The sequence below is a fragment of the Tachypleus tridentatus genome, chromosome 7, assembly GCF_004210375.1.
Source record: "Tachypleus tridentatus isolate NWPU-2018 chromosome 7, ASM421037v1, whole genome shotgun sequence".
NCBI lineage: Eukaryota > Metazoa > Arthropoda > Merostomata > Xiphosura > Limulidae > Tachypleus > Tachypleus tridentatus.
Genome location: NC_134831.1, coordinates 56,422,837 through 56,435,988, shown reverse-complemented (window position 1 = coordinate 56,435,988; position 13,152 = coordinate 56,422,837). Strand labels below are relative to the sequence as shown.

Below are 13,152 nucleotides of genomic sequence, written 5' to 3'. Positions count from 1 at the left end.
TGGTAACGAATGGGCTATTGAATGAATTAAAATCACTTTAATTATTATAACTGTTGGTTATCAGAAGCCTTTTAGAGCTTCTCACGTTTTTATATTTTTATTACATCTTACGCTATTCTGATATCTATTTTGCGTTGCTAAAACAGGAATTAAAAAGTGTGTTACAGTCCATAAACAGTAGTTTGTTGTTTCTGGTTTGTTTGATAGGAACGACACATACAGCAAAAAAAATTGATAAGTTAACTGTGAAGATTGGAAAAGGCTCTAACTGTCTTTCACACCATGAGTCAAACATTATACTAAACCTCTCCGCGCAGCCTCGTGGCGAGATTATGTTTAACGGCAAAGCTTCGAATGGCAGCGAGTTGGAGGAGATGTTTTTACATATACGTTTATATTTTTCTTGTTATTTGCCTCCTTTAGAACATAGAACTGTTCCTACAATCCCCATTCATCTGGCGCTTAAACGGGGCATCTTCTCAGGTGCTTATTACTAATGCTAATTCCAGCCACAATTTCGATTAATCGATTATCGCTTGAATAAAACACTAGGACAATCTTTTAGCCTCTATCTAACGATTGTTGGTCACTATTTCCTAAAACGGGAAACTGCGATTAAAAAAGACAATGCTGGAGAATCATTTTGATTTTCTCTGTTCAGGACGTTGACGAAAGCCTTACAAGCATAACGTTCGAACAAGAAGCGGTTGAATTGAGATAGAAAAATGAAGAAAAGCAAAGTGAGGTGAGTTAGGCGTCATTACCACTGTAGCTTTTTAGTTTATTTAAAACCTTTTAGCCAATAATTTAGGCTTTCTTCACATAATAAAAACACGCATCACTTATTGGATTTCTGATACTTTCTGTTTTTTTTCTTCATAATAATCATGTTTCAGTTGTTTCTAGAAATAAAATGGTTAATAAGTATGAAAAATAATTTCTTCTCGTATTTAAATAATTCCTTTATAACACTTCAGGTGTTATTTGATCAGCCCAGTGTAGCCTGATTGTAGCCTGAATTGTAGTACCTTAAATAAAACATGATCAGATGTCAGGTTCAAGCATGGTTATCCCTAATTGAAGTGGACAACTATAGTCAGCAGTATCTGCCGTAAGTATATCGTAACGTCCCCAAAACTGAAAGCGAGAGGGGGGTGTTCAAAATTTTGTAGTTTTGGACTTTTTTATCCGAAATCCATTATGTAAAACTCACGTCCAATGTTATTTTAGGTGAATGGTTGTTACATTTTAAAAATGAAATAAAATAAGACTTAGGATTCTTCCTAACAAATTAATAAGTAGTTAAGAAAATAATGTTAGAGAAAACGTGCAGTGTAGGTTGAATAAATTTTACGTTTATTTGAGTATTTTGTGCAAAGTTGCTCAAATCCTTTCGTTGTCTAGCCATGCGTAATTTTAAACTAATTGACTAAAGAAAGCAGTGGCGTAGCTACGGGGGGGCAAGGGGGTACATCTGTCCCCCGGGCGCAGTATCGGGGGTGGGGCGCCAAATTGATGTTACATAATTAGGAATTATGGCCTACATTTTGTCACGAGGGGACGCGAAAACTGACTTTGCCCTCGAGTGCTGAAAACTCTAGCTACGCCTCTGAAAGAAAGTACAGATATTTGGGATACTCCTATCTGAATGAATAATTGGAATTTCACCGTTAATCTTGTAATATTCCTGAAATGGGAACATTGCACTAAAGTTCTAGGCGCATTGCAACTTGTAGGAAATTATGAACCTTTCAACCCGGACACCCTCGCCACGCACGACCATAGTTTGTATTATTACTGAATTAATTTTTATTTGTTTTCTTGCGTTTTACGATTGGTCAAATTGGTAGTAATAAAATTTGAGTTTACGGAATATTTAATATGAATATTTATGTTGTTGTTGTTTTCAATAATTAAAAGACACGCCACTGACAGACGTTTAGACAAAAACAGAAGTAAACACCTAAACTTAGGAACGTGTTATCAACTGCGAATATGTCTGTGTAATATTCAAGCAAAGCTCATCAGTGAATCAGGGTTAGGCTTGAGAGCTTCTAATAGTAAAATTCGACGTTCGCTTTTTGCTAAACGTACAACGCGTATTTTACACAACTATGCGAACAACTTCGTTGTGTACCTGTGCGCCAAACACACAAATCAAACATGCCATCAAGTAAATAAATATAAAAAACACACATTATAAAGGCTTACGTTACTGTAGTTTACATCTAATAGTCTTTAATACGAAATATTTCAAAGCATGCTTTTGATTCGAGTGATTATTGTAAAACTTCTCAGTACCAATATTAGATCTTGATTTTAGTTGAATAAGCCCTAACTAAATGTCCTTATCCTGACCCTTAGTCTATTCTGTAAGTTTTTGTTTGTTTCGACTCCCACTAGGGTGTTTCCAACTGAGATACTATATTGATATAACTTAACGATAAACTAAGGCCCCAGATTTGACTGAACCACTTATAGAAAAGTGTGAAAAAGTAGAGATATAAAATACGTTGGACAAACACAAAGTTCTTTGTTATTAAAGAGATAAAAAGTGCAAACTTGGTGTTTGTTTTATAGGAAAGACAGATCGGGTTATCTGTTGTGGCCACCGAGAGCAATTGAACCCTGATTTTAGTGTTGTAAATCCGAAGACTTACCGGTGTCCCACCGTAGCATCCCTATATTTGCTTTCTTCCTTATAATTAATGATGTATCCATTTAAATAACTGTATATCGAATATAAACAGACAAAAATTATTTGCTTGTTAATGTTAATACGTTATATGGAATTAATGACTTAAATATTTTGTCCATAACTAGAAAAGCATTCAACACTAAAAACAACAAACTATTTAACAGTAGAGAAACACGTTGTTTTAATATTAAGTTTCCACTTATTAGAATTTATTAAAATTAATTTTTTAAAGCAATTTAGAATTTAAATTTCTCAGCTAGAAAACTTTCTCATGTGGTTTAATAACAAGAAAAGCTCGAATTTGAAGAAAAAGTCTGACCTAAAAGTGTTTACCTGTTTACTAATTAGAAACAGTTAACTATAAATTTGATTTTGATAATTATCCACTAGGAGAAATAATAGAAGCTGGTACAAATGGTTAAAAGAGATAAAATATAATTACAATTAGGTAATGAGTTACATATATTTAATAATTTTTGTTTTTCGTATACCACTTTGGTTTCCACCAGCTTACTGTTATGTATAAGAACCTAGCCATGTAAGTGTAACCAAACTGTGAAATTAATTGCACTCATTTACAACCTTAAGGTCCCCCGCTGGTACAGCGATAAGTCTACGGATTTACAACGCTAAAATCAGGGGTTCGATTTCCCTCGGTGGACTCAGCAGATAGCTCGATGTGACTTTGCTATAAGAAAATACACACAAACAACCTTAGGGCAATGGTTGGCTCTGTGGTAGAGCATTGAATATTGGAGGTGGAGAGCTGGGCTTTAATCCATGTAATACCATAAAATACGACTTTCCCACTTTAACTTGTGACAACAAAATAATTAGCGTGGGTGATAGATGCTATCGAATAGATGGCTTCCATTTGACCAGAGCCCGGCATGGCCCAGTAGTTAGGGCTCTCGACTCGTAATCTGAGGGTCGCAGGTTCGAATCCTCTTCATACCAAAAATGCTTGCCCTTTAAGCCGTGGGGGCGTTATAACTGTGATAGTCAATCACACTATTCGTTGTTAAAAGAGTAGCTCAATAACTGACGGTGGGTGGTGATAAAAGGCTTGTGAATAAAGCTTAAATCTGATAGATACTGTGTATCCACTCTGTGTAATAATTTGTTCTAAGCTCCTCGATGTTTCTTCTCCTGAGCTTGTAGCGTAGTTTTTGTTTTTCATATTTTTTTGCGTAACATTCCTTGCATTTCTGTTTATTGTACATTCTTTTTTCTTGTTTTTTTTTTAAATCGTTGTTTCAGTGAATGCGTGTCACTGTTATTAGAGTTAAAGCAGGGTGCATCATCAACAACAGCGCTAATAACAGTGAATTAAACAACTAATAAACTTAAAAAATATCTACACAGGTGGTGTCAGGTATCAAAAATTCTGATGGGATGCATGTTGTTCTTTTAACAAATAGATTTACCAATGACATCGGTCCGAACGTGGTCTGGTGGACTGCGTGTTCGAGAGTCCATGGCTCTCACCTTTATTGCAAAATTATGTTCCGTTCGTGCGTTTTGCAAGAGGCGTTCAAATACTACTGTATTTGAAGTTTAACAAAAGTAGCCTAAGATTTAACTGTGGATGTTCTTGATTAGTTGCCTTTTCAAAGTAAACTAGGCATAAATAGCTAAGATAGCCCTCAAGCAGTGTTGCGTAAATACCCAAATCAAATCACAATATCATATTGCCGTGTGCATTCTCATTTTCCGATATATAGTTACAGTGTTTTGTATTTCAAAGTTGCGAAGATTGTTGTTTACTTAGGGCCAGGTGTAGTTCACTGGGTAATATACTGGAATTGGATTACATATAAAAAAGTCCAAGGTTCGAGACGCAGCCCTGCTGAACACGTTACATAGTCAGGTTATGAAAAAAGACAGTCGGTTCCGTTTTACAATTCAAAGAGTGGATAAAAAGGTTCTTGTGGAAGAGAATGCTGCTGGCTGGTTGTTTTCTCTCTCAGCAATATTTAGAAATTGGGGAGAGTTACAGTCAAACCATATGGGTCTCTGAACTGACCATTTAGTCCACTTTTGCGTGAAGTGCCGTTCAGATTTGTAAAATATGTACAAACACGCAAAACATATATATATATATTTATTGTTGTTGTTAATCGTGAATGAATTTATGCACAGTCCATGATTCTGATGAAGTTCCCTCAGTGGGATAGTGTTACATCTTCTGACTTACATCTATAAAATAAGGGTTTGATTCCCCTTGGTAGACACATCAGATAGTCTAATATGGTTTTGATCTACAAATACTCACACACTATAATGAAATTATAATGTAATAAAAAAAACTGGACAGTTCAAGGTAAGTTATAAGGTTGTTTTACTTTCAAGAATCCAGCAGACTTGAACTCCAAAATATCGAAAGCTCATATGAACAGCAGGTATTATTCAATTATCTTGTAAATAACCATTCAACAGTCTTGAAACCTAAGTGCGAGATTTATAAATAACTAACGGAAAAGAGGATTCTCAATCGCTGTCAAACACGACTGAACCCGAAGGTGTTGTATTGAAAAATGGTATTTTCTGATCAGTTTCAAAACCTAAAATATATTTTTTCTTTCGACTGATTTGTGAATAATTATTTATATGACAGTCTTGAGCATAGTAAAAAATAATAAGAAAAACAAACGGCGGTAACAACTTTCATTGTTTATAACTATAATAATATATAAATTATACCATAAGATATTTGTGATTACACTCTCTTTATGTTTCCATCAATTCACCAAATTAAACACTTGAAAATAATGTTTATATAACTGTGCACGGTACAGTTACAGTATTTTCTATCTTGTTTTTTACAATCATGGTTCTGTTTACAGTAAGATCCAGTCTTACAGACATTACATATATAACTTATCAAATTATGGAATAGCTGTAGTCCACCATATATGGCATCATTTGTCTGACGTACTTCTGAATTCACGATTCATGAACTTTTGTATACAATACTTTCTTTGCATAATCTAGCCTATAACAGTAAATAAAAATATATACACGTGTGAATTCATGTATAGAGCTGGTGTTAATATCGTATTGACGGAGGCCAAAACTTTTGATGAAATGTTTACTCAGGTTATAAAATATTAGCAAAAAGTAAAATCTGCAGCTGTATACCAAGCCAGCGATTTTTATTTCTATAGAAACAAAGAACATTGTGTTTGTCTAACGTGTTTTATATCTCTCTGTGTATTTACACTTTTCTTTTAGTGGTTCAGTCAAATCTGGATCCTAAATTTATAGTTCAGTCGTACTAATACAGTCTCTTGGCTGGAAACACCCTGGTTGGAGTCGAGACACACAAGAGCTTACACCATAGACAAAAGGCTAGGGTTTGGTTTGAATTTCTCGCAAAGCTACAAGAGGGCTATCTGCGCTAGCCGTCCCTAATTTAGTAGTGTAAGACTAGAGGGAAGGCAGCTAGTCATCACTACCCACCGCCAACTCTTGGGCTACTCTTTTACCAAAGAATAGTGGGATTGACCGTCACATTATTACACCCCCACGGCTGAAAGGGCGAGCATGTTTGGTGTGACGGGAATTCGACCCTACGATCCTCGGATTACGAGTCGAGTGCTTTATCCACCAGGCCATGCCGGACCGAAGGCTAGGGTAACCAAATGCATTTACGGCCTATTCAGTTAAAATCAAGATCCAATGTTGCTCTTGAATATGAATTTCACAAGAATCAGTCAAGTCAAAAGTAAGCTTTGAAATAGTTTTACCTATTAGATGTAAAATATAATAAAGTAGACCTTTATAGTGTATATATTTGATAGTTATTTACTCGATGGCGTGTTTGATTTGTGTGTTTGGCGAGAAGAGGCACAAGAAATATCTGCGCTGTAAGCATTACAAGGATTGAACCTCTAATTTTACCGTTAGAAGCCCTCAAGCTTACCGCTCATCCACCGGGAAGCTTTATGATTGTGGATTATTCGCATTTCAAAGAATGTTCATTGGTTTAGACATCCACGTTTTACGTAGCGTTTTCGTCCAAAACGTCTTTCATCACATAACATTCAAATAGATACATAATTAAAAATATTTTGGGCCCGGCATGGCCAGGTAGATTAAGACCGTAATTCAATGGTCGCGGGTTCGAATCCCCGTCGCACTAAACATGCTCAACCTTTCAGCCGTGGGGGTATTATTCGTTGGGAAAATGGTAGTACAAGAGTTGGCAGTGGGTGGTGATGACTAGCTGCCTTCCCTCTAGTCTTACACTGCTAAATTAGGGACGGCTAGCGCAGATAGCCCTCGAGTAGCTTTGCGCGAAATTCAAAAACAAACAAAAACAATAAAAATATTTTAATTAAAGCCACCCTATGACCACTAAAAAAATTAACTCTACCTGCTTCGAAGTTTCAGTGCCATCTTCAAAAGTGAGTTGTAAGACACTATCGTGTTTTATTTATACTTATTTTTGTTAAATATGTCATATGACCTACGTACAGGTTCACAATTCCCGCGTGAACTTTTTTATAGAAGGTCACCTCACATTTATGTACAGATATTCACCGAACCTTCACTTTTATTTAACAATGCATGATTTTAGTTTAGTTTATTTATTTATTTCCAGAGGATTTACGAATTTAATTTGCTACAATAAATTTTTACTGGGACAATATTACAGTTTTTCCTGCAATACCGTGTGCTGTGTTTCAGTGTATCTCTTTTATTAATGAGAAAGGTGTAAAACATTTATATTATCTATCCTATAAATACAATCAATTTTATTATATTCAGTTTAACCACTCATAAAACGCAAGAAGAGAAATACACTTTAATTCAGCAATGATCTTAACAATGGTCGGAATTAGCTAGTGTTTCCATATTGTGAATATGAGGGTTCGTATTTGTTACACGTTGCCCCATAAAGGTCCTCCGAACTTTGAAGCCATTGATGCTAAAATAATGAAATTCAATTGATACTATACCTAGAGATTAATGTGGCTCAAACCAAGTCTTTCGAGATTATTGGGTGTGCTTATAAAACAATGGAGTATCGCTGAATAGATTTTGCTAATACTATTTAGTAGAGTGTGTTAGAATACTCTGGTTAGTTAGATTTAACTAAGACTATTTAGCAGAGTGTGTTAGATGACTCACTCCGACTAGTTAGACTCAACTGAGACCATTCAGCAGTGTATAAGATGTCTCATATTTTCCAATTAGACTAAGCTATGTACTCTCAGCGTTGTCTAAGATTATTTACTCTAAATAACTTATATAAGATGACTCATTCTGGCTGACTTGACATTAGTAAGACCAAGAAGCAGTATGTAAGATGACTCACTGTAGCTAGTTAAACATGAATAAGACCACTCAAAAATACGTAAGATGAGTCAGTCTGGCTTGTTAGTCTGAAACAAGACCATTGATCACAGTAAGTAAGATGACTCACCGTAGCTAGTTAAACATGACTAAGACTACTCAAAAATATGTAAGATGAGTCAGTCTGGCTTGTTTGTCTGAAACAAGACCATTGATCACAGTAAGTAAGATGACTCACTGTAGCTAGTTAAACATGACTAAGACTACTCAAAAATATGTAAGATGAGTCAGTCTGGCTTGTTTGTCTGAAACAAGACCATTGATCACAGTAAGTAAGATGACTCACTGTAGCTAGTTAAACATGACTAAGACTACTCAAAAATATGTAAGATGAGTCAGTCTGGCTTGTTAGTCTGAAACAAGACCATTGATCACAGTAAGTAAGATGACTCACTGTAGCTAGTTAAACATGACTAAGACTACACAAACCTATGTAAGATGAGTCAGTCTGGCTTGTTAGTCTGAAACAAGACCATTGATCACAGTAAGTAAGATGACTTTGGCTAGTTAAACTTGACTAAGACCATTCAATAATATGGAAGACGATTCAGTCTGGCTAATTACATTTAAGTAAGACCACACATCAGGGTATATAAGATGAATCACACGACTTTCATTCAGATGTTTACAAGGATATATTAGTGGCTATAGGTAAAATCCCAATTAGCCATATTTCTATAAGCTAAATATAATGCGTTTTTATGTTATCTGAATATGTAGAATGTTAATATTAGGATAATTTTCAGTCTTAAAGTAGCACAATATACAAATACAGTAAATTCAACTTCTCGTTGGTAAAGAATAACCCAAGAATTGGCGGTGTGTGTTGCCAGCCGGTTGCCTTCTCCCGTAGGTCACAATATTCTCTAAGCAATTAAACCAGTATTAAAATGTAGGTATACATAAAAGTAAAAAATAATTTAATGGGAACGGGATACTACGTTACTTAAAAAAAGGCAGAAATTATCTGTACACTAACGAAATTAAAACAAACAACCGAGCAAGATTCAAAATCACGACCCTGGTTCTCAAGCAGATGCTTAGAAGTTACAAAACCACTGGAACCTGTAAGATCTTTTCAAATCCGATCTGAACCCATTAACTCAACATATTCTCAACTGAAACACCTGAAAATGCAGTGGAAAAGAAGTAGGTAAATAAAAGTAATGCTTCTCAATACAATAGTGGGTGAAGCACTCAATCTATCAGTGTTAGGATAGAATGTTAAAAATGTATACAATTGTTTTGTAATAAAATTGGTCATTCAGCTGGTCCAAAATGTATGTCACTGACGCTAAACGCAGAACAGAACAGGTGAGATAGACCGCTAGATGGTCCGAGGAGGGCTTTTTGTCAAAGCGAAGTGGTCAGTGGACAAAACGTTTGTGAACCACTGTTTTAAATTCATGCCGATCACGTTTCCTTTTGCTTTAGGACATCATACTGACTTTTGTTATAATATCCCACATTACTAACAAACTTGCATGCTTCAAAATGGCGCCTAGTTTACATGCATGGACTAAATGAACACAGAAAAACCAGCCTTAGTCTTTCAAGACAAATAAATAAAAATAAGCAATAACATATACCAGAACAAGAAATAAAACAAGGCCTGTTTATGCGAGAAACATCAAATGTCTAAATGGTTACACGAAGTCACAAGACATGTAGGTCCAGACGTATTTATAATAGTCCTCAAATCGTATGCCTAATCTTTGCTTTGCTTGGGTGGTTCGTTCATATTAAATTTCCAAACACTTGACTGTGGTGACGGCAATTACGGTTATAAAGATTTTAAACATTGTACATTATTTAGAAATATTATTAATTATTGCAGAACCCTTATCTTTACTCTTCTAATTCACTATTATCTTACATTGCTTTACTAAAAGCTTAAGTGTATGTATAGTGCTAGCTATTTGTGTGACTTAATGGATGTTTGTATATCATTAACATTTACCACCCGTATGAAAACAGTGTGATAACGTATGTAGCTGTTTTAATAATCTAATAATTATGATCACTGTTTAATGTTTATACGTTTGTGTCAGTGAACCCAGATGTACTGCAACCAACGATTTGATCAACATCATACTTTTGTTTTTCATAAAATGGCTGAAAGTAAAACACACGCGGAAGTAGGTTACCAGACAGTTAAAGCTAAACTAGTTGTTTCTATGTGGCTTCTCAATAAATTGTTAAAAAATGATTCTCACAATTTAGTTTAGCTGTAATATAAGGTATAGAAACGAATGCTATTATCGAACTTTGTGTGTGGTCCAAAATGGATTACTGTTTTTAATCACTTTTCTTAAAAGCCCATGATATATTACTGCTATTACTCGGTTATATGTAACTCAGTGTAGGATTTCAGGTATTACTCGGCCATATGTAATTCAGTAAAGGATTTAGTGATGTCGAGAAAACCCACTTGTAGAGAAATATATATGTAAAGGATTACTGGTATTATCCGGTTATGTGTAACTCGGTATAGGATTACTGGTATTAGTCGGTTATATATAACTCAGTATAGGATTACTGGTATTACTCACTTATATGTAACTCAGTATAGGATTACTGGTATTACACGGTTATATGTAACTCAATATAGGATTACCGGTATTATACGGTTATATGTAACTCAGGTTAGGATTACTGGTATTAGTCGGTTATATATAACTCAGTATAGGATTACTGGTATTACTCACTCATATGTAACTCAATATAGGATTACTGGTATTACACGGTTATATGTAACTCAATATAGGATTACCGGTATTATACGGTTATATGTAACTCAGGTTAGGATTACTGGTATTAATCGACTGTGAATATTGTTCTTAGCTCCACACCGAAGACACTACTAAGGAATATTCTAAATATGCATATTTATAACTACATATCGTAAGTCATGAACTTTTTCATACATTTGTAGCTAAAGTTCCATGCCAAAGAGACGAATTACTCTCCCTATATATCTGTAGTTAGAGTTTCACACACAAGTTATGGGTTACCTATTATGGATCTATAGTTACAGTTTCACACACAAATTATGGGCTACCTTCGATACATCCAAGTTATAGCTTCCCGTAAAAGGCATTGATTAGTATATTTATATCCATAATAATAGTCTTACACACTAATTCATGGAGTGTTCTACACGTATATATATATACTACGTTTGTAATTCCACTCCCACGTCATGGAATATTCTTTTATATATAGCTCTCCATAACACTTTGAATATTGGATCACATTATTTAGATATCCCATACCAAAATAAAATTCTGCCATATCCAGACATACACTCTCACAGCTCTTTGTTCTATAATGGTGTTAGCTCTCTGCCCTACGTTAAGAGTTGTCAAACGTGCACATGTGTAACTTCCCAGGGTAATCAAAAGTCTTGATTACATTTATCCCGCCCAACCTTAAATTTCCGCAAACTTAAAAATGTAGATAACTTCAAAATTCAAAGTTAAACACGAAAGAGTAAACAGCTGTGTTTACTGAAGTGACTGATGGTTCCAACCAGATCACCGAGTGTTTGGTTACTGCAAAGATACTTTATCCTAAACTTGTGAACCACGCTTATTTGGTTTTTATATTTATCGTGTTCTAAACTGAGAGGTTTATACGTATGTCACCACAGAGCTATAAATTCATCTCGCAGTATGCGAATTTTGAGCAATAAAAATATTTTTAGTGAGTAAAAGTGATGCTTCGTCATGTAAACCATAATTGAAAAAAACGTCACTGTATATGTAGATCTGCTTATAACTGACGGATTACTGGACTGATTGTCACCAAATTTAGAGTGATAATTTTTAGGTCCATAGGTGTGATCTACGTCATGTTTGGTCTCGTTAGTTGCATGGTTACAGTATGTATCGCCTCTTGTGTTCAATGAGAGGGTAGGCTTCAGCTAGTCTCCTTGCAGTTATGGAGAACGGATATTCTACATTATACTGTGTAGACTGGTGGATCTGAAACATGTTTGTTCTAAACCAAATGACGTTTTTTCATCTCGCAGACCATTCTAGGATTTATGCTGCTGTTTCCTTTTTTGTTATTATACAATCTTTCAATGGATAACTTGAAGAAAACTCGCAGAAAACATTGTTTTAAATTGCAGAAGGATCAGTGTAATATAATTTGTGTTTTTAAAAAAACACATTATCGTTAGAATTGCTGTAAAATTTCTGTATCGTTACCTTTCAAGAAATAGTTCATAAAATTTATTTTACTTTTCAAATAAGGGCGTGGTTTGGTCCTGTTATAAAGGTTTGGATTTCCGAGCTGGAGAGCCGAGTTCGAATCTATGTTGTAGCATATAATATTTCTCCCCTACCTTAAACTTTAAATTCTTTATAAGAAGGATGCCAAAACCTCAGCGTGAATGGTGGTGGTAAAATGGTGATGACTGGTTGCCTTCCCTTTGGTCATTAGTTCGAAATAAGAGACGGCGGTTGCCATAGATACAAAATACAATTACTTTTCAAATAAACAAGAAAATTCATACTTTAACATTATGTTTGCTACATTTGACGACTTGTAAACTATTGCATTCAAATTACAGATTATTCCGAAAATCTAGATAAAATAAGTTAACTATGTAAAATGAAATAATTTTAGCAATGTTATTTGTTTATAGGATGTTGGCACAAAGATGCACAAACGGATATGTACGCAAAGCCATCCCTGATTCTGAACAGATAGACCAGCCGAGAGGCACTTAGTTAACCGTCTTTGGGTACGCACACCTGACCAAACAGTGGGATTTGACTGCCACCCTTATAGAGCACCCACGGTACTAAAGCACAGAGAGTGTTTTTGTGACAAGCAGACATGAACTACATAACGTATTAACAGTCCACGCACTGTAACTTATTGATAGCACTTTAACATATATTTATTTTTATTACAAACAGCGAGAAAAATGATCCCATCTGTGATTAAGCACTACATTCAGTGTGTGTGAAGGCTGAAAAAGTGTATGTCAAACAGTGACCTTGGCCAGTAATTCGGCAACTCAGATTTCAGTTACTTAAACCTTAAAAAGTTTAAAACTCGTTATTTGGTGTGTTGGGAAA

The 13,152-nt window shown here is 35.0% G+C and overlaps 1 protein-coding gene across 7 annotated transcripts in view; it reads left to right on the top strand.

The window, feature by feature from the left end:
- Window positions 1-316: 316 nt before the first annotated feature.
- The window catches only part of LOC143255719 (uncharacterized), a 106,192-nt gene continuing 93,356 nt past the window's right edge, over window positions 317-13,152 (top strand). For 4 of the 7 annotated variants that reach the window (XM_076511820.1, XM_076511818.1, XM_076511819.1 and 1 more), the window contains exon 1: window positions 317-745. In XM_076511820.1, the coding sequence (XP_076367935.1) occupies window positions 726-745 (20 nt within the window). In that variant the 5' untranslated portion in view covers window positions 317-725. Of the gene's footprint in view, window positions 746-6,238; window positions 6,426-6,984; window positions 7,108-13,152 lie in introns of those variants that run through there. The other 3 variants (XM_076511816.1, XM_076511814.1, XM_076511821.1) reach the window with 3 other exon arrangements.